The 23,828-nt window shown below is 36.4% G+C and overlaps 2 protein-coding genes and 1 pseudogene across 2 annotated transcripts; all 3 read left to right on the top strand.

Moving 5' to 3' along the window:
* Positions 1 to 3,488: 3,488 nt before the first annotated feature.
* Positions 3,489 to 14,345, top strand: LOC103326593 (protein ENHANCED DOWNY MILDEW 2). The gene is given in 21 exon segments (XM_008228831.2): positions 3,489 to 3,628; positions 3,877 to 4,330; positions 4,410 to 4,506; positions 4,740 to 4,793; positions 4,926 to 5,068; positions 5,189 to 5,285; positions 5,394 to 5,492; positions 6,651 to 6,898; positions 7,011 to 7,112; positions 7,200 to 7,560; positions 7,562 to 7,740; positions 8,010 to 8,157; positions 8,255 to 8,356; positions 8,922 to 9,014; positions 9,709 to 9,750; positions 10,918 to 11,028; positions 12,392 to 12,463; positions 12,558 to 12,577; positions 12,579 to 12,674; positions 12,833 to 12,896; positions 12,992 to 14,345. Coding segments are annotated over 20 exon segments (3,765 nt in total). The 5' UTR covers positions 3,489 to 3,628; positions 3,877 to 3,911; the 3' UTR covers positions 14,210 to 14,345.
* A 652-nt stretch (positions 14,346 to 14,997) lies between these two features.
* On the top strand, positions 14,998 to 16,296 carry LOC103326592 (long-chain-alcohol O-fatty-acyltransferase). The gene has a single exon (XM_008228830.3). The coding sequence runs from the start codon at positions 15,089 to 15,091 to the stop codon at positions 16,235 to 16,237; it is 1,149 nt and encodes a 382-aa protein (XP_008227052.2). The 5' UTR covers positions 14,998 to 15,088; the 3' UTR covers positions 16,238 to 16,296.
* Positions 16,297 to 16,801: 505 nt separating this feature from the next.
* On the top strand, positions 16,802 to 18,258 carry LOC103326591 (putative long-chain-alcohol O-fatty-acyltransferase 5 pseudogene; annotated as a pseudogene).
* The last annotated feature ends 5,570 nt before the right edge of the window (positions 18,259 to 23,828 follow it).

Raw genomic sequence — 23,828 nt, 5'->3', positions numbered from 1 at the left:
TGGTGTGAGTAATATAATAATAATTTAACAAGAACTGAATATGTAGAGTTTGTCATCGAGTATTATATGTAATTTAAGTCACACAAGGCCATCATGCAATTAAATTTATCAATTTTGTTGTTGTTAAATAAGTAGATTATTGGTTGAATAAACATGTCTCAAAAGTTTCGTTAAAAATTTTCGTTTGGATGAAGGAATTAAAAATTACATAGGATTTTAAAATGACAGAATTTAGATTTCCATCAATTCAATTTTTGGCAATTGAAGATTTTAGTGTTTGGATTTTATGTATGTCGAATTTTGTAAATGACATTATGAAAATTGTGAAATGGCGCCTATTTTTGTGGAAATTAAACTCAGGAATTTGATGCAGCAATTCCCACGATTTTTTCGCTCATCTTTTAATAAATTTCGCGCTTAAGTTGCCAAACAAAGTAATTTGTCAATTTCTCCTCTTAAATTTCTAACTTTTAGTTAAATTCTGAGTTATTTTCCCTCATTGATTTTTGTCAATTTTTGATTTGTGTGTCTCGATCCTCTCATTATTTAACCTACGACATGTCGTTGTGATAGGAGGTATAAAAGTTACCTGATTGATTCCTTCCTAAGAGCGTTTGGCATTCTTTGTCTTTGTGAAAATAATCATTATCAGATTTCTTGTGTGAAAAAATCAATTTATTAGAAAGCGATTTGGCGTTTAGTAAACTTTTTGTTAAAAGTGTTGTTGCACATCATTAGCTGCTTTCCCTTATAGCTTTCTCTCACAGCAATTTTTAACAATAAGTGATTTTCTCATAGTTTACCAAACGTGTTCATAGTCTTCCACTATGCTATATTGCTCTTAGTCTTGATTATACTTACATTTTTCTTTCCTTTATCTTGCTTGTTGTGATGTTGTCTTCCTTGGTTTTGGGACCTAGATCTTTTTTTTTTTTGGTAAAATAGGGGGGGTCAAACCCCAAACCAACAGAAAACTTAGCCAAAGGCTAAACCAACCCAACGAGTTCTATGAACTCCTAACAAATCATCTACTAATAAAGCACCAATCCAGCTTGGGGCAGCATCAAGCACACACAGCCCAAGATCAATATTATGGCTCCATTTAGCCAAACAATCAGCCACAGCATTCCTTTCCCTGTAGATGTGGCTCACAGCACAAACACCAATCTGTCTCACCATTGCACAACAGCTAGCAATCAAGGAAGCTAGAGGGTGAGGACCTAGATCTTTTGTTAAGTGCGTGTAGTGCCCAACTAAAATTTCTAAAGGTGAACCCTTTACATGTCCAATTCATAAATGCTGCGTTTGTAAACAAGGAGAACAAGGAAATGCCTGCCGTGGCGCTCTTAATTGTACTTTTGTTTTTGTTTGAATATCTGACGAAGACACTTGGAAAGACTTTTAGTTGTATCTGTAGAAGTAGTTGTTTTCTCGTAGTTTCATTTGAATTGACAAGGTTTGTTCCAAACGTAGTTGCAAGAAAAATCTGAGTAAATAATTTTCATATTTCTGCAGTTTAGCTGTTTGCATTAAGTGTTTGAATTACCTTTTGGACTCCGAATCGTTTTATATTTTGACACAATCTAGTTTCACGTCTTCTTCAATTTTGGAAATTTTCGTGCCATTTGGTTCAAAGCTCAATTTTGGGTGCATCTTAACCTACAGGACGTCGCTGCAAATTTTTCTTTGTGCCTAGTGAAATCAATGGGAAGTTTTCTATCCATTTTAAGTTGTTTAGATTTGTTGTTTCTTCCGTTAATCTTTTGGGTGATTTTATTGGCACCCCATTATTTGCTCTTTACACCCCATACTAATTTTAAATATAAATAATCTACTTTACCCTTGTACACAATTACCGTTAAGGACAAAAAAATTTAAAATTAAAATTAAAATTGCTCACTACACCCCACATATGTTCCTGCAACCCTAGTTTGACTTTTTTTATCAAACTATCATGTTCCTAAACCCTAAACCCTAGATTTATAAGTTTATACTGATGAAAAAATATTTTGTATTTATTCATGAAGGGTGAGATTGAAGTTAGAGAGGCTTCGAATGAGGTACGAGTTTATTTTTTTGGCGTTTTGCAAGTTTAGTATTTCATAACAGTCGCTGGTTGCGTTCAGACATCAATACTGAACGCGACAGAGTAAATTCGGTGGGATGCCACGGCGTTGCACCATTTTCGGTTGGGTTTGACCGGTCAGACAACTTAATATTCGGTAGAGATCCACCGTAAGATGAAACGTAGTTCAGTGGTTTACTACCAAAATTTTAACTGCGTTTTAGTGGCATCCAACTGAAATTTATTTATTTTTCCAATAACTTATTGCCGACTACAAATTTAATCCAAGCTATTTTGATCTTACTCTCATTGAAGGAACAAAATCAAGGTGATGCCCTTACTGAAGGCAACAATGTGGGAACAGAATATGTAATAGAATATAGTGATCAATTCACAACTTATTCGATAATTATTTTCTGAAATCCTTTTTAATATCATTAACGTGGCATTAATGTTTCAAAATTTATATTTAAATAATATGAGTTTTATGTGTAGATATTCAATGGTAGAGATGCATTATGGGGTGTAAAGAGCAATTAATGGGGTTCATATAGAATTACCCTAATCTTTTACCAAATATATGTAATTTTTTTAATTCGAAACTTCTTGTAAATTTTAAATATTCCTTCTTGTTTTAAAGCCTGAAAACAAAGTCTAACTATCTAGTTTAATTTCATTTATTGTTTCCGAACCAGCAGTACAATTTCAATATTTTTTCAATAATCCTTCTATTCTACTGCATTTGGTTGTCATTTATTCTCATCTTAATCCCTTTACATCACACTTCGGTTTTTGAAGTGTGGCATGTAGTTCAAGTGGTTAAGAGCATTTATCCTTGCATTTGAGGTCTTAGGTTTAATTTTCCGTCCCCTAATATCGTTTGTATAAAAAAATAATATATATAAAAAATTTGCAAAGCAATACATGGACATGAATTGGTCAATCTATAATGACCACAGTTGATTAGACATGCTATGGCAATACATGGACATGATTCATGAATGTCATTGGGCTCAACATGGTGATCTGACTATGCCTAGGGGAGACATGCTAAGTATGAAAGTCTCTTATTTTTATTTAAGTTTTTAGATATTTATTTCTCACATAAATCTCAAAATTTCTCCATTTCACTCCCAAAAAAAAAAAAAAAAACTGAACTTAATTATAAATGAAATTGGTGTGAATACAATCAAATTTAGCAATTCTTGAACATAATTTATGACCAAAAAAAAAAAAGAACATAATTTGTTAAATAAACGTGTCTTATAGTTTCATTTAAAATTTCCAAATCGACCACGTGTCATAGTTCAGGTGTGAAACAAGTGCGTCTCAGTCCCATTATTTAACCTAACTTATGCGACATGTCGTTGGGATAGGAGGTATAGAAACCCGGTTCATTCCTAACCCCCCACCGAAATATATAATAAGTTCAAATTTCGCAGCAAACAGAGGAAACAAGATAACCCAAAACCCAGTTTCTGCATTGGCTTCTGTGAGTCCCATCGATCAAGAGACCAAGCTTTTCAGAGCGGCGAAGTTAGGGTTTTGTGTCAGTCTGATCGGGTAGGTGAACATTGTTGAATTCTCAATTTCTTCATGTACTTGTCTTTTTAGTATGCAATTCTTTTCGAAACAGTAATCTTCCTGTTTTCTTTTCTGTTGAACAGTTTAAGTTTTCGAAACCCTTTGCAATTGTTTGGTTTCTCTTAAGGAGCTTAGGAAACGGAGGAAAATTTAAGTTTTCGAAACCCTAGCCTCAATTAGTGATATTCATGGACTGCTTGTGTTATTTTTTTCGATTTTATTTCTAGGTGTAGTAAATTAAGGGTGTGAGTTGAAGAAGGTTATGACACCGTCAGATGACTCAGATGATGAGAGCAAGCATTTGCCAGATTTTGTTACGAATTACCATTTTATAGACGACGAGGATGTACCTGTCTCTTTTCATGTTTTGCCAATTGAATGGAGTGAGGGTAAGAGGCAGGATGGCAAGACTCGGCAGATATCTATGCGTGGCACTGCTGATAATGGGCTTCAGAGAATATATATGCAGGTTATCGCATGGAAGTTTGACCTTTCCAATGTGGATCCTGTGATCTCGGTGCTCTCAAAGGAAAAGCACTGGGTCAGGCTTCAGAAGCCAAGGAAGAGCTTTGAGGACATAATAAGGTCAATCTTGATAACAGTGCAGTGCCTTCATTATGTGAAGAGAAATCCTGAGACATCCAGCAAATCTTTATGGGATCATCTATCTAAAGTTTTCAGGTATCGTTCAAACGTGTAAACATCTCTTCTGTTGCTAGTTTTCTTAGCCCAAAGTCTAACAGTTTCACTTTATTTGCAGCTCGTATGAGGTCAGGCCGTCGCAGAATGACCTCGTGAATCACATGCCTCTAGTTAGTGAAGCTATTAAATGGGATGATGCCTTAGCAAAGTCCAAGGTTTTGTCTAGTTCTTTTCTTAGCATTGTAACTGTACTGAGTAATTAGCCATTATGGGGATTTTAGTAGGATTCAAGCTTTCTATACTTGTTTTTCTTTAACTTGGTTTGATCTCTGTGTTATTTTCACTCTATTGTTATTTCCTGTTTCCTGTTCTGATCCTTCTGCATGAATTATAAACTATCTTTATGTTTATGCATAGTTAATTAAATGACAGATTGTGTTTTGAACAGTTTTTAGTCAACTTTCTTAAAGAGAAGCCCATGAAGAGGAAACTATATGATGAGGTCATATTCTCTTGCTTATTTGTTTACTCTTTCATTAGCACACTTTATCCCTGAGTTCTTTCATTTATTTCTCTAGTTTGGCTTTTAGTTTCATGTTACAGTGTTTGAGCCAGTGAATTCATGGATTTTCAGGACATTCAAGCTACAGAAAAGCCCGGGTTTATAGTTGATGACCTGGAAGATTATGTGATTGATGTTGAAGACGAGTCCAATGACGATGACAACCTGTTTGATTCTGTTTGTGCTTTTTGTGATAATGGTGGAGATCTTTTGTGGTATGTTCTCGTGTTGTCTAATTTCTATGATAATAGTGATAATCTTGGCATTATTTAAAGAACTTAATTTCCTAGAATTAATGGTTTAAATGTATGTGTTTATTTTTTCTTCTAATACAGCTGTGAAGGGAGATGCCTAAGGTCCTTTCATGCAACTGAAGAGAGTGGTGAGGAATCTATGTGTGAATCTCTTGGCTTTACACAGGATGAAGTAGATGTATGCTCTTATTAACCACTTTTGTTGTAAATCCTGTTTCTTTCTTTTTGGTTGTCTTTTCGTTATTGCTATTATGATTATTTTTATTTTATGTTTTGAACTTGGTAGGCGATGCAAAATTTCTTCTGCAAGAACTGTGAATATAAGCAGCATCAGTGCTTTGCTTGTGGGAAGCTAGGATCCTCTGATAGATCTGCAGTTGCTGAGGTATGAATTCTTTTCTACCTAACTGTTAGCATGTTCACTTGATTAGTTTTAGCAAGTGGCACTCTTATATGAAAGATTGTTAGAGTTATTCTATTTGTTCGTGCCTTAATGAAGCATACTCAGTACAGTTTTGTTAATATTTTTGTTCCTTTGATGTGAAGTGTGCTGCAATTTCGTTATTATTTAGCAAATGGCACTCTAATATGAAGTGTGCTGCAATTTTGTTTTCTTTGGATGTGTGGCAACGTGATGAGTTATTCAGAAATGAGCTGTTTGGGATCATTTTCTAGTGTTTGGGCTACTTGCTCCTTGTCTTCTGCTATGCTCTATTGCTCTTTGATTATACTTATATTTTTTCTCTCCTATGTTGTGCTTGTCTTGATGTTGTCTTCCCTATTTCTGGGACGTGGATCTTTTCTTAAGTGTGTTTGTAGTGCCCAATTCATCCTTTGTGCATTATTTCTGGTTGGCATTCTTTTCCGTTTCTTATATTAATGTATTATTCTTTTTTGACTCATTTTGCTCAGTCTAGCTAGAATAACTTTTTCTTTGCCCAATATTTTCCATATATCCCATAGCTGATTTAGTGAATTTCCCTGGCACTGATATGAATTTTATTATATCTGTTTTAGGCTACACATATAATTTCTCTGGTTAATTATTTTTTTTCTTTGAAAACGAAAGGGATTTGAAGCCATAGGAAAGGTGAGCATTCATTGTCAGTAAATCCACTGAAAGAATGGCCATACAGGATATTAACATAAGACCAGCCTATTGGGAACATGTAGAGACCAATTACCATAAATAAAGAAAGTGGTACCCCTTCAACAATGGTCATCACAATGCACCTCCATAATATTTTTTAGTTCTTTGATTTTAACCAAAGCCTATTGAATCAATTACAAATATGAAGTCCCCATGTTAGAAGTAACTGAATAAATATGTTTTTACTAAAGAAATTCATTTTCTTTTGTAAAGAGTTTTGCGATTTTGTTGGTAGCGTTATCTGGATTATTGTGAAATTCTTTTATTTATTATATATATCAGCGAGAAGTTTTCAATATGTTCTTTTCTGCCTTTTCATATTGTCATCTACAGGGTATTACTATTATTCTTATGTTTGGTTTACCTTAAAGCATTTTTGTTAATTGCTGTCAGGTGTTCCCCTGTGTTTCTGCAACCTGTGGTCAATTTTACCATCCACATTGTATTGCACAACTCGTTTATCAAGACAATGGAGTTACTGCTGAAGAGCTTGAGAAAAACATTTCTAAGGGGGAATCTTTTACGTGCCCAATACATAAATGCTGCGTTTGTAAACAAGGAGAGAATAAGAAAGATCCTGAGATGCGTTTTGCTGTCTGTAGGCGTTGTCCAAAATCCTACCATAGGAAATGCCTGCCACGGTACTCTTAATTTTATTTTTTTGTTTGTTTTCCTTTTAATATGCTGTTTGGAGATCATGGATTGGTCCTTTACTTGTTTCTAGATGGCCAATGATTGAATTGCTTGTACCAGGGAGATTGTATTTGAGAAAAAAGCGGGAGACGTAGAAGAGGAGAATTTAATAATAAGAGCTTGGGAAGATCTATTACCTAACCGTGTACTAATATATTGCACGTAAGTATTAATTTTTCTGAACTAATTTTGTTCAATCCTTTGTTCGCTTTTATTTTTCTGAATGCTTTTTCTTTTTCTTCGGATTAGGAAACATGAGATAGTTGAAAGCATTGGAACTCCAATAAGGGATCACGTAAAATTTCCTGATGTTAAAGAAAAGAAGACTACCATTGTTAAAAGGAAGACTGGTTTTGACGAGAAAAAGAGAAAATGGACAACAGAATCTTTTCTAGATAGAGAGAAATCTGTGACAAAGAAGAGAAACCTTTCCTCTGAAGAATTCTGTAGGGGGCAAACTGCTCCTACATTGTCTAGACAGAAGCTGAAGTTACCTTTTCCTGCAAAAGTGGGTGGTAGCAAAACTAGTGAAAAAGTACCATCTCGGTTAGATATATCAAGAAAGGTGAAAGTAAATAGTTCATTGAAAAAGGAAATTAAGACTTCCGTAGGCCGAGGGAAAGAAGTCCTCATTGGGTGATCAACTATTTGACTACATGAAGGGGTCTGAGCAAGTGAAGTCAGGGAAGCAGGGTAAACCTGATGGTGAGTGTAATTCGGCAACAGTTAATCCTGCTTCAAAGAAGTTGAGCAGTGAAGAACCATCTTTAGATGCAGCTTCAGAGAGGAGGTAACTATTTCACTCATTGTTACGAATTCTATCTATCAGTTTATCTAATTTTCACACTTACAAAAAAACAATTAACATTACCTCTTTCATCTAATGTATGTGTATATTGTACACCTGTAATTTAACATCTCTCTCTCACTCTCTCTCTATACATGAGCACACACACACGTGTTTGGTTACTTTACAAGGACTTACCATGGCTGCAGACAATTTTGATTTGAGGTTTCATTCATGTTGTGTAGTTGTCTGATTTATTTCTTGCAAATCAGATTATTGGCTTTAATGAAAGATGCTGCATCCTCAATAACTTTGGAAGACGTTATAAGAAAGCACAAAGTTCCATCTACTCATGCATTTTCGTCGAAAAATGCTGTGGAGAGGAACATTACACTGGGAAAGGTGGAAGGTTCAGTTGAGGTAGTCTAAACTGAGAGAATTTCAACTGTTATTCTGGACCATGAGTTTTTATGATTTCTTTTATCATGTATTTTGTAATGTCGCCCATAATATTTAGGCTATTCGAACGGCGTTACGGAAACTAGAGGAAGGATGCAGTATTGAAGATTCAGAGGCTGTTTGTGCGCCTGAAATTCTTAACCAGATTTTTAAGTGGAAGGTGGTTTCCTCTTTATGTCTCACTTCCCTACAACTTATCTTAACTTGGGTGTTTAGGTGAAGATTATTTATATTAATTTATAGGTTTCCTGCATTAAGGCTTGTAGGTATGTGTTCCTTATATGCTAGACTTGCGCTTCTCAGCTATATGCGTATTCAGGTTATGCTTGGTTTGTGTCTCGGGTAATGGGTGTAAACTAGCCAAGTGAAACCAAGTATCACAGTGCTCAAACTTGCCTTGATTGAAATTGGTTGAGCGTTAGGAAAGCTTGATTAACTATGCTGTAAGTTGTGCTTTGAATGCTATTTCCAGCATGAGGTTGGCTTGTATGTGAGATATGCTGAACTTGAGTTCAACTTAAGTTCGGTCAATGGGGGATGTGAGATAAGCTGAACCTGTTTTTTCTCTTTTCTGTTTGAATTTGTTATGCCATTTTATTCATATGTAATATTTGTTATGCCATTCTATTAAAAAAAAAAAATGTAATATTTGTACTAATGGTTCATTAGAAAACGGTCATGCTCTCTTGCTGTCCCATTAATATTATTGACTTACTTTGATGCAGAACAAGCTGAAAGTCTATCTTGCACCTTTTTTGCACGGAATGCGCTACACTTCCTTCGGTCGCCATTTCACAAAGGTGGAAAAACTAGAAGAGGTAATCTGGTTGTGTTCATGTTTTAGCTATTTCAAAGTTACACAGCACTTTTTTGTTATCTTATTATTTTGGCTTGCACTAGTCAGCTTATTTTGTAAGGTAATATTCTTAGAGGAAACTTGCAGTTATGGACATGTCTATCCCAGTCATGTTGATACAATCACTTATGCTCAAGATAATCTTGACATTGAAAAAATTGCATGGTTGTTTTTTTTGTTTCTCCAGTCAAGGACAATGAGATCACTGCATCGACTGATGGATTTCTTTCTTAATTGTTTTTTAATGAAAACTTTACTAGTGGACAAAGTCAAGAAGTTGCAAAGTAATGCCCAGTCTAGGACAAGAGGTTCAACTTTTAGATGAAAAGTACAATAATCCCATCTTCAAAAATTCTATTATGACATCTCACCGAATCACCCAAAAAGCTCTCTATTCACACAGTGGTGTGGATGTTTGTTTACTCCTGTTTTCATATAAATGTTTGTCTTATCTGCTTCTGTGTTTTTGCCTTTGCTTTAATAAATTTCGTTTCTTCGCCAAAAAAAAAAAAAAAAATGCCTCTCTTTAACACAGTTTTTCCATTTTTTTAATCTGGTCTGCACACCTTCCCTTTATTAAATTTGAGCCGTTGAGCGTGGATTATGAACTCCATGAATTCTTGAAGAATTCTAAATTAATAATTTGGTATGTGCAGATTGCTGATAGGCTCCATTGGTACGTAAAGAATGGAGACACAGTAAGTTTGTATATGTTTTTCGTTGTGGTTTTAGTACATTGGTGTATGTGAGTGCACTATGTGTTGTAACAAGAAATATCTTCTGGATGCTACTTGGAGTTATGCAGTTGATAATACTCTCGTATATGTTCCTGATGCTTAATGATCTGAATTGAATTATGCTTATCCAAATTATAGTCATGCATGATTTTTAATTTGAATGGTCGGTTATTTGCCTGTGTGTATTCCTTTTTCAGAAGCTTCTTAGTACCTGAAGCTGTAGTCACTGTTCACATATACGCCAACTCAATAGATCATTATAGTATATTTGACATTTTGTGTTTCTGACTGCATGGATTAAAACTGCAATACAAACTGTTGCAGTCTTGCAGCTTTATATTTATCAAATATAAAGCATATCAGTTTTTCGTTTAGAAACTACGACTAGGACCTTATCATCTTAGTGATAGCAGAAGTGTTGGTATTTATTCTTGAAAAGGAAAAACTTAAGGAGATGAATATTTTACACTCCATGAAAGCAGTGCTGCAATTCTTTGTGAGGGAACACTATTCGTGGGAAAGAAGGGTTTGGGTAAATTATTGTATTTCCGAGGACTATTCCAGGGTTTGTATGGAGGAGCTTTGTGCTTTGGGGGAAGTTCAGATTTTAGTCAATAACATTGGATTCGGAGATATTTCTTTTCATATATTTTTGTTTCTGCTTGTCAAGTTTCTATTTAGGCTGTCTTTAGATGTATTTTATTTAGTGGATTACTTGTCCATGGTTTTTTTTTTGGTACCTGGTTTTGGAATCAATAAATTCTTAAAAAAAGAATCTGATTATATTATACTTTTATTCTGCAACAGAAAAACCTGTCATGATATTGAACTTTGGTTTGACATGACACAGTTGATTGGGCTATAAATATATTCACCACAGAAGTCATAAGTTAATAGCTTCTTTAAAAATCATTTTTTTGTTCTTCAGTACACATTAAAAGAATAGAAAAGATAAATTCTGTTGTTGTGATTCCATAATAAATGGGATACCAATATGGGATCATGAGCCTTAGGTTGTTAGATATGATTGCTAGTGGCTTGATTATTTTAGTATTTTACGTACTTTTTCAGTGTTCATTACCTCATCAAATTATTGCTCACCTGATTGCTTATGGTCTCAATGAACAGATAGTAGACTTCTGTTGCGGTGCTAATGATTTCAGCATCATAATGAATAAAAAGCTTGAAGAGACGGGGAAGAAGTGCTTTTACAAAAACTATGACTTCATTCAACCGAAGGTAATTGTCATCAATATCAGTCCTAAATATTGGTCAATTCACATACATCAATGTTATCCTTAAAAAAAAAAAACATCATGTTATCAATGATATACGTGTACATGGTTGCATTGGTCACCAGTGTTCAACACAGTTGAACATGGGATATGATGTATGGTAGAAACTAGAATGGTGTTTGCAGTATCAGAAGTTACTAACTGTTTATAAGGGTCCGAACCACTTGCTAGAAATATGTACGCTGGTTAGCTTTATAGTTTATCCCGGAAGTTGCAGTTGTGGGCTTTCAGAGTCAGAAAGTAATGAGGTAGTGAGGGAGAAGGATAGCCTACATTTAGTGCCGCTGTGTGATGACAGGACATGCTTCATTATTATGCAATAAAAAATTACAGGAAATACTGTTCTTTATCAGATCTGTTTTCATCCATTAAATGATAAAACTTCTGAGGGCTAGGGATATGTGACAAAATATGTGCCTTTACTTATTGCAAATTGTCGGGACCCTAATTTCAATGGTTTTTAAGGGTCCTTATATATTTTTGTCTTAGAGAGACTCAATGTTCGTTAATTCTAAGTCTTCTACTATGTGAAATTCTTTATGAGTCTTTGGGGTTCAATTTGAAGCTTATAAGTAATTCCATTACTTAAGATTTTGATGAGTAAAATATGAAGAGTTGTAAATGGGTTGCTGTCTTAGTATCTCTGTCTATGTTTTATCCTATTTCTTCTCCTGTTAATTTTTCCAGTTCTCAAATTTTCTACAATTATGAAACCCTAAATTTGTTTGTTCTTTCCTTAAAGTTATTATAATTTCTAGAAGTTTTGCCATTTATAGGCCCAGATTGCAAAATTGTTCAGAAGAATCACGTACTGGGATGTGGTTATATATTTTAAGACAATTTATTATCAAAAGAAGTGTTTTTGGGCTCTGATATTGGGATAGCTTTTTGTCATACTTTTCAAATAATGTGTAAGGGGACCTACTGAAATAGGTAATGCTGTACAGATTTCCAAATTAAATTGGCCAGTTATAGCCTATGGTAGATAGGCAAGTACAAAAAATCTTGTACTTGCACTGTGAATGCCTACCGTATTTCAGACTTTGGGTTTATGAGGTTTGTAATTATAGTGAAATGCAAATTGTACAATCAGCACTTGGAGTTTATTCCTAGTTCTTGATTCTCTTCATCCTCATTTTTTGCTTCAAAAAGTTACTGTGATTAATTTTGTTTCTTATGATTGTTTTCATATGTCACACCCTATGTTGGGTAGTAGGCTGTTGTGTGTTTGCATTTTGGTAATTTACAGGCTTATGAAACAGAAAAACTGGGAAACTAATCGTTTTATGTGGATTTTCATTTGGCAGAACGATTTCAATTTTGAGAAGAGAGATTGGATGACTGTTCAACCAAAGGAGTTACCGTCAGGGTCACACTTGGTAGGAATTGGGGCCTGTTATTTGTTCAAGATGTTTGAGTTTGTAAAGCCTTATGTTAATTGTTTCACTCTCCCTTACTTTGCTTCTTGAGCAGATCATGGGGTTGAACCCTCCTTGGAGTTAAAGCGTCTTTGGCAAACAAGTTTATTGACAAGGCTCTCGAGTTCAATCCAAAGATTCTTATTCTTATTGTTCCACCAGAAACTCAAAGGTAGCTGCTTTCCACACTCTCTCTCTCTCTCTCTCTCACACACACACACACACACACACACACACACACACATACAGAGAAAAGCATCAGCATGGGCTTGCCTTTGAGTTGGACTTAAACCTGTATATAGTTTCTCTTACATTTGGGTCTGTTATTAGGTTAAATGAAAAGAATTCACCTTATGACCTGATTTGGAAAGATGAGCAGTTTCTGTCAGGAAAGGTAAAGTGAGTTGTGTTTGTCCTTGTGGCTGAATCTTAATTTTGTGAATCAAAATTTTTGAATGTGAGTTTAATGGTTGCTTGTCCTCCTTTCAGTCATTCTATCTCCCTGGATCTGTTGATGGGAATGACAAACAATTGGAGCAATGGAATGTGAGGCCACCACCCCTGTATCTTTGGAGTCGTCCTGATTGGTCTGCTGAGAACAAGGCTATAGCTGAAGCGCATGGACACAACTCTGCATCACAAGGGTTTAAGGAAGATGATCATTCCGACTGCCTAATCCCTGATAATTCAGTAGTTAATGATGAGCATTATGGTCAAACACTTGTGCAGATGGATGATGATCCCATAAAGACTGATAGTCCCAAGGATGTTGCAGGAGGGTCAGTTGCAATGCAGGTATTAGAGGGCTCTTGTAAGATCAGTGTTGACAGAGATGGCCATGTGAGTCCTCGTCATGGAAAGAACCACATTGAAGAGATATCAGGGAAACTGCAGTGTGGTGGCAGAGAAGAGCATCGAAGTGGTATGCTTGAGAACTCTTCAGAAAAAAAACTAGATGGTGTAAAGGTTTCTGGTAGTGAGATACGAAAGGAAATGCTGACACACACTGAGCCTGCTGAAAAAGGAAATCAGCATTCTGAGCCCAGCAATTCTGGTTCTAATATGGAGATAGAAACTACTGATAGTGGGACCCACGCCAACGTTGCTGATGATACAGGCAGAAGCTTTGCCAGGAGCAGTGATGAGGCGTACTCCAGTCTGCCTCGTAGATGGAGCACTGCTGCCAATTCTGGTTCTGGTTATAGGGCTACAAATGTGGAGCAACTGTTTGTGGGGCACATGAGGGAAAGGTCAGATCGCCTTGGTTATGGACCATATTTGAATCAGGTAGAATACCCATTTAGGAGGGAGTCTGACATACGCTCGCAGGTTCGCCTTTATGGTCAGCCAGATTCGGATCCTTATAGTAGTTTTTTAGTGGGTCAGAATCCTGTGAGTGGCCAGATTGGATCGTATCCCTCTACTTATGGCCATACTCATTTTGGTTCAGCAGCTGGGTCATCTTACAGAAGTAATACATCAGCAATGCAGCGGTATGCGCCTCGGTTGGATGAATTGAACCACTTGAGGATGGGTGCCTTAGGACCTGAGCCTAGTTTAGGATATGACCCGCACGTGTTCAGTAGCAACGTCCCTTTTGATCCTAGGGCACCCCGACCCGGTCAGCATGGTGGCCCCATGGGGTTTGCTCCTGGTCCTCACCAAAGCTATTCAAGCCAAAATTCAGCTGGTTGGCTGAACGAGTAAGTATGTTCCATGTATCTGTAGGTTTTGGCTTCTGTACATAGATTAGCTTATGCTTATGAAGATGTATTGTAACCTTTTACTTCATTTCACTGTACTATTTTAGTTGCATCTTGAAGTGAAACTTTTTATAACTTTCTATTGCTTTGCCCTCCCATATTTGCCATCCCTTTCTAATTTGAGATCTTATATTTGGGCTTCTGTGGTCATGCCGTGTTACTGTAATTTGAAAATGCCTAGATGATCACAATCCCTAAGGTTGTGTTTGGATGAGGCATTTTGAAGTGGAAGAGGAAGGTGGTTTTTTGCTTATTGCTCATAAATCAAGACGATATCTTAAATCCTTTGGTTTTGTATAAGTTGTTCATAATAAATAATGATTTAAACAATTAAGATGATAAATAAAAATGGTAAGTATACAGCGGATTACATCGTTTGGTTAAATCAAATCTTTCAATTTCACTATGCGATAAATTTTGCTAGAAAGTTAATCCCTTGTGAGGTACGCATTCTTTGCAATCCTTTTTACTTCTCCGAGTTTCAACTGTCAATTGTAATTATTAAACTTACCACCAACAAAAGGAAAACAACCCACCCAATGAAAAAGTTATTACGACATAATGTAATTGATTGGAAATAGCAAAATAATAACTTTTATCGGAAATAATAAAACAATGAGTGCTATTCTTTTCTTCACCCAAAGAGCCAATGCTAGTGCAATTAAGGCCCAACTAACAATGTTCAACATTTTCCGATTAAAAAAAATAAAATAAAAATCAAGGTTTAACATTTAAACGAAGGCAAAACATTGCCCAAAGTTAAGGTGTATTTTGAGAGAAGCTAAGGGAGAGAGAATACGAAAAAAGAGGAAGGAATCAAGAAATGGATGGCGAAATCAACAACTTCATCAAGGTATGGATCCTAACCAACACCTCTCTATGTTATTGTTACTACATAGCAGCCAAAATCCCAAAGGGCATCATCAGGCTCATCTCTCTCCTCCCCATCTTCTACATCTTCATCATCCTCCCCTTGAATCTCCACTCATTCCATCTCTGTGGGCCCACAACTTTCTTTCTGGTTTGGCTTGGCATCTTCAAGCTCCTCCTCTTCTCCTTTAACCTTGGCCCTTTATCCCCAACCCCACCAACACTTGTTCAATTCATCTCCATAGCTTGCCTTCCCATCAAAATCAAACAAAACCCACTTCAAAAATCACCCCAAAACACAGATCAAAACCCTCTAACCCCTCAAAATAACAAAAACCCATCTCACCAAACCACCCCAAAACCCAAGAAATCTGTGAACCCAATTGATCAAACCCTCACAAATGTGCCCAATAAGTCAATTTTGCTGGCCATAAAAGCCTTGCTTTTGGCTTTGGTCATTAGGACATATGAATATAGACCACATTTACACCCATACATAATCTTGGCTCTGTACTGCTGCCACATGTACCTTGGCATAGAACTTGTGCTGGCCTTGAGCGCCGTCCCAGCTCGAGCCATACTTGGATTTGAGCTCGAGCCGCAGTTCACCGAGCCCTACCTTTCCACTTCGCTTCAAGACTTTTGGGGCCGCAGGTGGAACCTCATGGTCACCAACATCCTACGCCCCGTCGCCTACGACCCCGTACGCCGTATATCTATGCGTATACTTGGGCCTCGGTGGGCCCGGTTCTTGGCTGTGATGTCCACTTTTGCGGTCTCAGGTTTAATGCACGAGGCGATATACTATTATCTCACACGTGTGTCTCCCACGTGGGAAGTGACGTGGTTCTTCGTTCTACATGGCGTTTGCGTGGCAGTTGAGGTGGAGGTGAAGAAGGCTGCAGCTGATAGGTGGCGGTTGCACCCGGTGGTTTCGGGGCCATTGACGATAGTGTTTTTGGCCGTGACGGGCAATTGGCTGTTCTTCCCTCAGCTGCTGAGAAATGGTGTGGATTTGAAGGCTATACATGAGTATGGGATTATGGTAGATTTTGTCAAGGCTCATCTGCCCTTGCGCATTGTTGGTGTAAAAGATAGTTGATTGATACACACTTTATGTGTAGGTGCTCATTTTTATGCCAAAAAGGATCCATTGCTCAATTTTATTTGTTTCCTTTCATTTGTGACATAACTATTACATTAACACAAAATTAGTTAACAATAAAAAATAAAAAAAATATATAGATCAAATTACATCATATAAAAATTTAAAATTCTTAATACAAAGTCTCGAATGTAGAGCTCTCCATTGCGGGAAAGATATTTTAGAATCCCCAATATTCTTGCTGGGCGCTAAATAGAGTTTGCATCCATCAATTTTGGAGCCTCATGCTGCACACGTGATGCATATGAATTTCATTATAAATAAATCCTACATCCTCGAGGAGTGATGATGACCATACATTCGCATGTGCATCAACAAATTTCTTATTCAAAATACACATCCCAAGGTTTTGAAATAATATTCCTCGCACAAATGAAAGGAATAATGTTTTGAAATAAGAGTTATAAAATTGTCCACTCACAATTTTATACTACGCAATTTGTATATATATATTAAAAAAAATTGTACTATGCAATGACAAATGGTTCAACAAAGATGGCTTTGAATAAATTATTCAAATGATCTAAACACTACTCATGCCTTGTAGGGTCCAAACTAAATCTTGACTGAGACCAAGACTTGCCCCACTCCTTAAGTCGTGTTACACTATAGTGAGGGTTTGGCTTGGTTGGTATTTCACCTACTTTGCCGAAAAGCGCCAGACAGGAACAAGAAAAATAAGATAAACCATGAGCTTATTAACAATTTGGGGACACAGAATGTGCAGGCTCATGATAAGATAAGCCAATAGATAGGTTGAGGCTGAGAGCAAATCACACAAGTTAAAGAGCATCAAACGATCATGGGGATGGAGGATGAAATCAAGAGATTAATCAAGGTATGCCTCTCCATCTTGGCCTCTCTTTGCTACACCTATTTCATAGCTTCTAAGATTCCCAAAGGCAAACTCAGGTTCTTCTCTCTCCTCCCCATCTTCTGCCTCTTCACCATCCTCCCTCTCTTTCTCTCCACTGCCCTCCCTGCTGGAGTTATTGCCTTGTTCATCACCTGGGTTGGTAGCTTCAAGCTCCTTCTGTTCTCCTTTGGTCTGGGCCCGCTTTCATCTGGCCCACCACTAAACTCTCTCCTCCTCTTCATCTTCACCGCTTGTCTCCCAATCAAGGCAAAGCAAGATGGACAACAACACCACCAAATTGCTCCAAACCACAAGACACCTCAAAACCCTAAATTTCCTCTCAATTTGCCAACCAAAGTCTTGCTTTTTGGCATATTGGTTGCTCTAACAGACTTCACAAAATATGTGCACCCCAACATTTTACTAGGCCAGTATTGCTGCATGTTGTATCTTTTTGTGGACATAATAGTAGGCTTGAGCAATGCTACCTTGCGAGCCCTTCTTGGGGTGCAACTCGAATCACCGTCCAATGAGCCTTACCTTTCCACTTCGCTACAAGATTTCTGGGGCCGGAGGTGGAACCTCATGGTAACAAATACACTTCGCCACACGGTACATAAGCCCGTGCAGTTGGCCATGAGGAACTTCTTGGGGCCCAAGTGGGCCCCACTGCCGGCTGTTTTTGTTGCTTTTTTAGTATCCGGTTTGATGCACGAGCTCATATTTTTTTACATGACACGTGTGCCTCCCACGTGGGAAGTGACATGGTATTTTGTTCTGCATGGGATGTGTTTGGTGGTGGAGTTTGGTGTGAAGAGAGCGTTAAGTGGTGGAAGGTGGCAGCTGCATTGGATTGTGTCAATGCCATTGACCATCGGGTTTGTGGTGGTTACTGCGAGTTGGCTGTTCTTTCCGCCGTTAGTGAGGAACGGCGTGGATGCAAGAGCTATTGAAGAGTGCAAGGAATTGGTAGTATTTATGAAGGAAAAGTTAAAATGGGATGGTCTGCACAAAATTTAAGCGCTCTTGTTGCTTTAAATGTTTGTACTCATGCTTTAAAATTGTTTGTTTTGAGGCTAAACTAATGATTTGCCTCCTGAAATTGTACCTAACTTTCAATTGATATCATATTCATTTTATAAAAAAAAAATTAAGGATACAAACTTTTTTTCTTTCCCAATTTCCACCTGCTGTATAAATCCTAATAATTTCAAAAACCCTATCTTTAGAAAATTAATGAATATTGCTATATGAATTCTATTTTTATTATTTATCTTTCAACACTACCAAAAAAGAAACCAACGGTTGTTACTTTTTTATTGGCGACTAATGCATCTTTAGTCACATTTTTTGGTGAGTAAAAATTTTAGTCGCAGTGCCCATTGTCACCATTCTAATAACACTTGTGACAAGCATTTGATTGACTTTCAAAAGCATCTAAAATACAATGGGCACATCATATAGCCAATCAACTTTAATTTATACATATATGATTTTTCCACTCTAATTTTATCCACTTACACTTCTTTTTTAGTTATAAAATAGGGTGTAAGTGGATAAAATTGTACTGGGGAAATCACCACTCATATTTTATTAAGTATTTGATTGGTTGGTATATTTCTTACTTTTCATATATTTTATTAAGTATTAAGTATTAAATTTATTAAAAATAATTACATTTTCTATTGGTATGTTTCTTACTTTTCGTTTTCCAATGGGGGTTGAAATTATAAAAAAACCCAAGCATTATTTAAACATATAAACACACCCAAAACCCATCATTACACACACTCAAAACCCATTTATAAACACACCCAAAAAGTTGATTTTATGGTTAATTTTGGGTGTGTTTCTATGTTTAAATAGTACTTGGGTTTTTTTATAAATACATGTCTAGGATTGGGTTTATTTATAAATTTGTATAATTAATAAAATATGCAGCCATAAAGATATTGATGTCCGGGCTTGATTGCAATTTCATTAGAATTCCAAAAACAATTCAATAAAGACATTGACTTTCATTGCAATTTCCTCTACAGTAAACATTTCAATAAACATATTGGCTTTGATTTCATCTTCATTACAATTTACAAATATTCAATAAACATATATGGCTTGACCCTTTGAATCTCCACCACCTCAATGCCCTCTATTGCCCAATTTGGTCTGTTTAACCCATGTTGTCCGCATCCAAACAAGCAATATCGCCGCATCTAAAGAAACCAAATCAAAGCCTAGCACACGAAAAATCACCTCATCAGATCACCACTGAAACTAAAAGGGTCCAATACGTGACTAGAGTGATGAACTATCAACAAATCTGCAATAACAGAACTACTTTCATACCCATACGAAGAGAACTTCTGCACATTACATATATGGGTAAAAAAATTGAGATCAAAAGGACCAAAACGAACCAGATAGTGCCCACAAACTTCCTTATCATCTTAAATAAGTTCCCCGCCTCCCTTCCTCAGTCAAACTATGTGCTGGTCAATCATGTTGGCGTGAATCAATTCAATTATTCTTTATTGTAATTGATTTTGTATATGTGTAATTATAGGAATATCGGATTGATCGGGATTGTATTTATTTTCTTTTTCCTTTCCTAGATAGGGTTATATTTATATCACTATAAATACCTCATTGTAAATACCTCATTGTAAATACCTCATTGTGAGAAGAATAGAATACATTGAATAATTCAGAACACTAATTCTATTTAAGTTGGTATTAGAGGAGTGATCCTAGGATCACTCTCTCGCTGCTATCTGATAAGCCTATATTTTATATATATATTTTATGCCTCCTTTGCTTATTTATTTATTAATTTCGTTGTATTAAATTGGTTGTTTTTAATAGATTTTGTGAGATTTGTCCAGGAATTGTGAAATAGGAGAAAGTGTGCTAAAAAGAGCAAGAAGATGAAGATTGAAGTTTAATTAAAAAGAAGCCAAGTCATTCCTTTTGTTGCAAGTAATGTTGTCAAATTTCCTAGTTCAAAATGGTTCAAATCTTATCAAGTCAAACAATGAGAAATAAAGAAGACTTTATATTAGAAGGAATCCTATTTTTATAACAATTGTAATTATACCTTAGGTAGGATTTCTAGGAGTTTTATAACAAGGGAATTTAGGTCATTGTTCAAATACTCCATTACCCATCATCCTCCATCATCTACCCTAAAAAATTCATACACATTCATACTCATAGCCGAAAGACTCAATGGAGAGAGAGAGAGAGAGAGAGAGAGAGAGAGAGAGAGAGAGAGAGAGAGAGAGTTTTAGAGAGACAAAGAAGACGACCTGGAGCTAGAGTTGCTGTCGTGCAAAGATCAAATCTTCAATGGGTTTTTTCTTTACTATGATACTGTTTATCATGGTTTTTATTAAAGTTGTCATGAACTAATTTCTTTTTGCTAGGGCTACGATGTAGCCTAGCCATGAATACTCAATTACTTTAGTCAATGTTAATTCCAAGTATTTTTCCATGTTGAGTATCTATTACCATGCTTAATGCTTTGAATGTTTGGCCAACATTTAATTGTTTTGATGCTAAATTGACGATAGGGATATCCAATTTGGGGTTGCTTCTTGTAATAGATGCCATGAGTTACATGATTAGACAAGGATGTTTGTCATGACTTATGTGGTTGTTTTGTAGGTTTTCCAAGGAATTTAATGGGTTCTTATTATCTTAATTCCATTACTAGGGATAGAGAGGGTTGGTCATAAGAATACTTTTGGTATAACCAGGGATGGAGTATCGAATAAAGTAGGGAAAATCAACTGTCAACATGGAGAATAATTAGGATTAACATGCTAAGGGAATTGGGTAGAATTGGCTATGGTGAAATTGGAAGCTCTAGTGCTCTCATAACTTTAATCTCATGACTTTATTTTTCTACGCTTGTTTTTATTCATTGTTTTAGTTAATTAATCAATCAAATCTTATCATCAATTGTTCAAATAAAGTCTTGGGTTAATCACAATCGGTACTTAGTAAATTAAATCACTCTTCATAGGAACGACACTTTACTCATCACTGTATTACTTGTGCGAATTGCGCTTGCAATAAATTTCACACCACTATCCTTGCTTTATATCACTTACCCTTTGCCGTTACCATGTTGCCGTTATCTGTTGCCTTCTCTTTGCCGCTCATGCCCGTCTGCTGCCATATATCTGCTATTGTACCTGCAACCCTATTTTTTTCTACCCTTGCCGCAATTTGCTGCATTTTATTCAACCCTTGTCATGCTCTATCTTACCCTAATTCATCTTTATGGTTCTCCTTGCTACTAATTCTAAAAATGATCATGGTTGGATTCTTGATTCTAGAGCTACTGATCATATGATGTTTGATGCGTCACTTCTTCACCATCATCATTCTCCTACTTGTTCTACTACTGCTAATGCTAATGGTGTGCCTTCTCCAATTACTAGTGCTGGAAGTGTTGATTTAACTCCTTCTCTGACTTTGGAACATACTTTATTGGTTCCTGCGCTCTCTCATAATTTGTTATTTATTTCGTAGATAATAAAACAATTAAATTGTTTAGTATTGATCTATCCTACTTTTTTTGTTCTTTAGGATCTCAGTAGCAGGGAGATTATTCGGTGTGATACTAAGAGAGGCGACTTATACTATGTGGATGATGTGTATGCAGGCAAATCTCTATCTGTCAGGGGGTTTGAACCGTGCATTTGAGGATCAAGTGTGGTTATGACATCTTCGTTTGTGTCATGCTTCATTGGCTATTTAGAGCACTTGTTTCCTTCTTTATTTTCAGGTTGTAAACCTTCGGATTTTAAGTGTGACACATGCCTTTTGGCCAAAAGTCACCATGCAACTTATCCTGTTAGTTATAATAAAAGATTCGTGCCTTTGTTTAGGGTCATGCTCCAGTTACTACTACTTATAGCTTCCATTGGTTTGTTATTTTTGTAGATGATTGCACCCACATGTCGTGGTTGAACTTGATGAAAAATAAGAGTGATATTTTTGAGTGCTTTCAGATTTTTCACAAGATGATTAAAACTTAGTTTTCTGCTACTTTAAGGTGTTTCGTTACAATATTGGTGGTGAATATGCAAAGAAAGTCCTACAAAGTTATTTTCAAGAAAATGGAATTCTTCATGAGATTACTTGTCCCTACACACCTCAACAGAATGATATGGTTGAAAGGAAGAATAGACAACTTCTTGAAATTATTCGTGCCAGTCTTATTGGTGCTCTCATGCCACCATGGTTCTAGGAAGAAGTGATCACCTATGCAGTATACTTTCTTAATCGTGTTCCTACTAGTGTCCTCTAGTTTAAGATGCCCTTGGCTAAATTGGAGGCTTATGTTTATATCCCCTCTCATCTCACTCTCCCACCTCATGTTTTTGGGTGCGTTGCTTTTGTGCACTTGCAAAAACACCAACGCACGAAATTGGATCCTTGTGTTGTGAAGTGTGTTTTTATTAGTTATCACCCTCATCAGAATCTCGGTGCTTTTATCCTCATACTAGGTGTTTTTATGTTACTATGGACGTTACATTTTCTAAGCATGAGATGTATTTTTTACACCCAGTATCCCCTTCTCTTTTTTGGGGAGAGTAATGTTGAAGAGTTGAAGTGGATGGAGATATTTCGGGATAACATTGAGGTTAATTGGCTAGCAATGCGTGATGTGGCAGCTAGCACAGAGCCCGCCTATACAACATCGATTAGTACCACTCTTCCTGCAACTGAATTAGTCAATGTCACCCTTACCATTGAACCATTCAGCGTCGCCCCTCTCTCTACTATTTTTCTAGTACCCAGTCTCATCAATTCTCGTCAGGCAAATGATTCTGAGGTAAGTATAGTAATCTGTTGATAATAGTGTGTATTAGTTACCATCAAGGAGCAATCGTGGGAAACTGCCAAATAGATATTCACCAAAACCTGCAAAGAATTTGAAGCATCTTATTGCTAATTATATATCTACTCATAGATTATCTAAAGCTTGTGAGGCATTTGTAAATCAAATGTCTATGGTGGTTATTCCTACTAAGGTGCAAGATGGATTATCTGATTTAAAATGGACTAGTGCTATGAAAGAAGAGATGCAAGCTCTTGAGAAAAATCAAACATGAGAGTTAGTGCCGTTGCCAGAAGGGAAGAAACCGGTTGGTTGTAAATAATTTTATACTATTAAACACAAACCTGATGGTTCTATTTATAGTGCTAGACTTGTGGCCAAAGGTTTTACTTAAACTTATGGTATTGATTATCAAGAGACATTTGCACAAGTGGCTAAGATCAATACTATTCAGGTCTTATTATCATTAGCTACAAATTTTAACTGGCCATTGCAGCAGTATGATGTGAAAAATACCTTCTTACATGGAGATTTATAGGAGGAAGTCTACATGTCCTTGCTGCCAGGTTAGAGTGCTCCTAGTAATGCTAATGTTGTGTGTAAATTGAAGAAGGCATTGTATTGAAGCAGTCTCCGAGAGTTGGGTTTGGTAGATTTCTTCTTGCTATGAAAAAAATATGGTAATGAGCAGAGTAACGCTGATCATACTTTATTTCTTAAGAGACGGAGTGGTAAGTTAACAAATCTTATTATTTATGTGGATGATATGATTGTGACTTGTGATGATCTTGATGAAATTGGCAAACTAAAGGGCTATTATT

Source organism: Prunus mume, linkage group LG3 (genome assembly GCF_029339155.1).
Source record: "Prunus mume cultivar Tortuosa linkage group LG3, ASM2933915v1, whole genome shotgun sequence".
NCBI lineage: Eukaryota > Viridiplantae > Streptophyta > Magnoliopsida > Rosales > Rosaceae > Prunus > Prunus mume.
The sequence above is the reverse complement of the archived record's forward strand: the minus strand, read 5'-3'. Positions and strand labels throughout refer to the sequence as shown.

Coding starts and splice junctions, on each gene's coding strand:
- LOC103326592 (XM_008228830.3), top strand. CDS start 15,089: ATGGATGGCGAAATCAACAACTTCATCAAGGTATGGATCCTAACCAAC.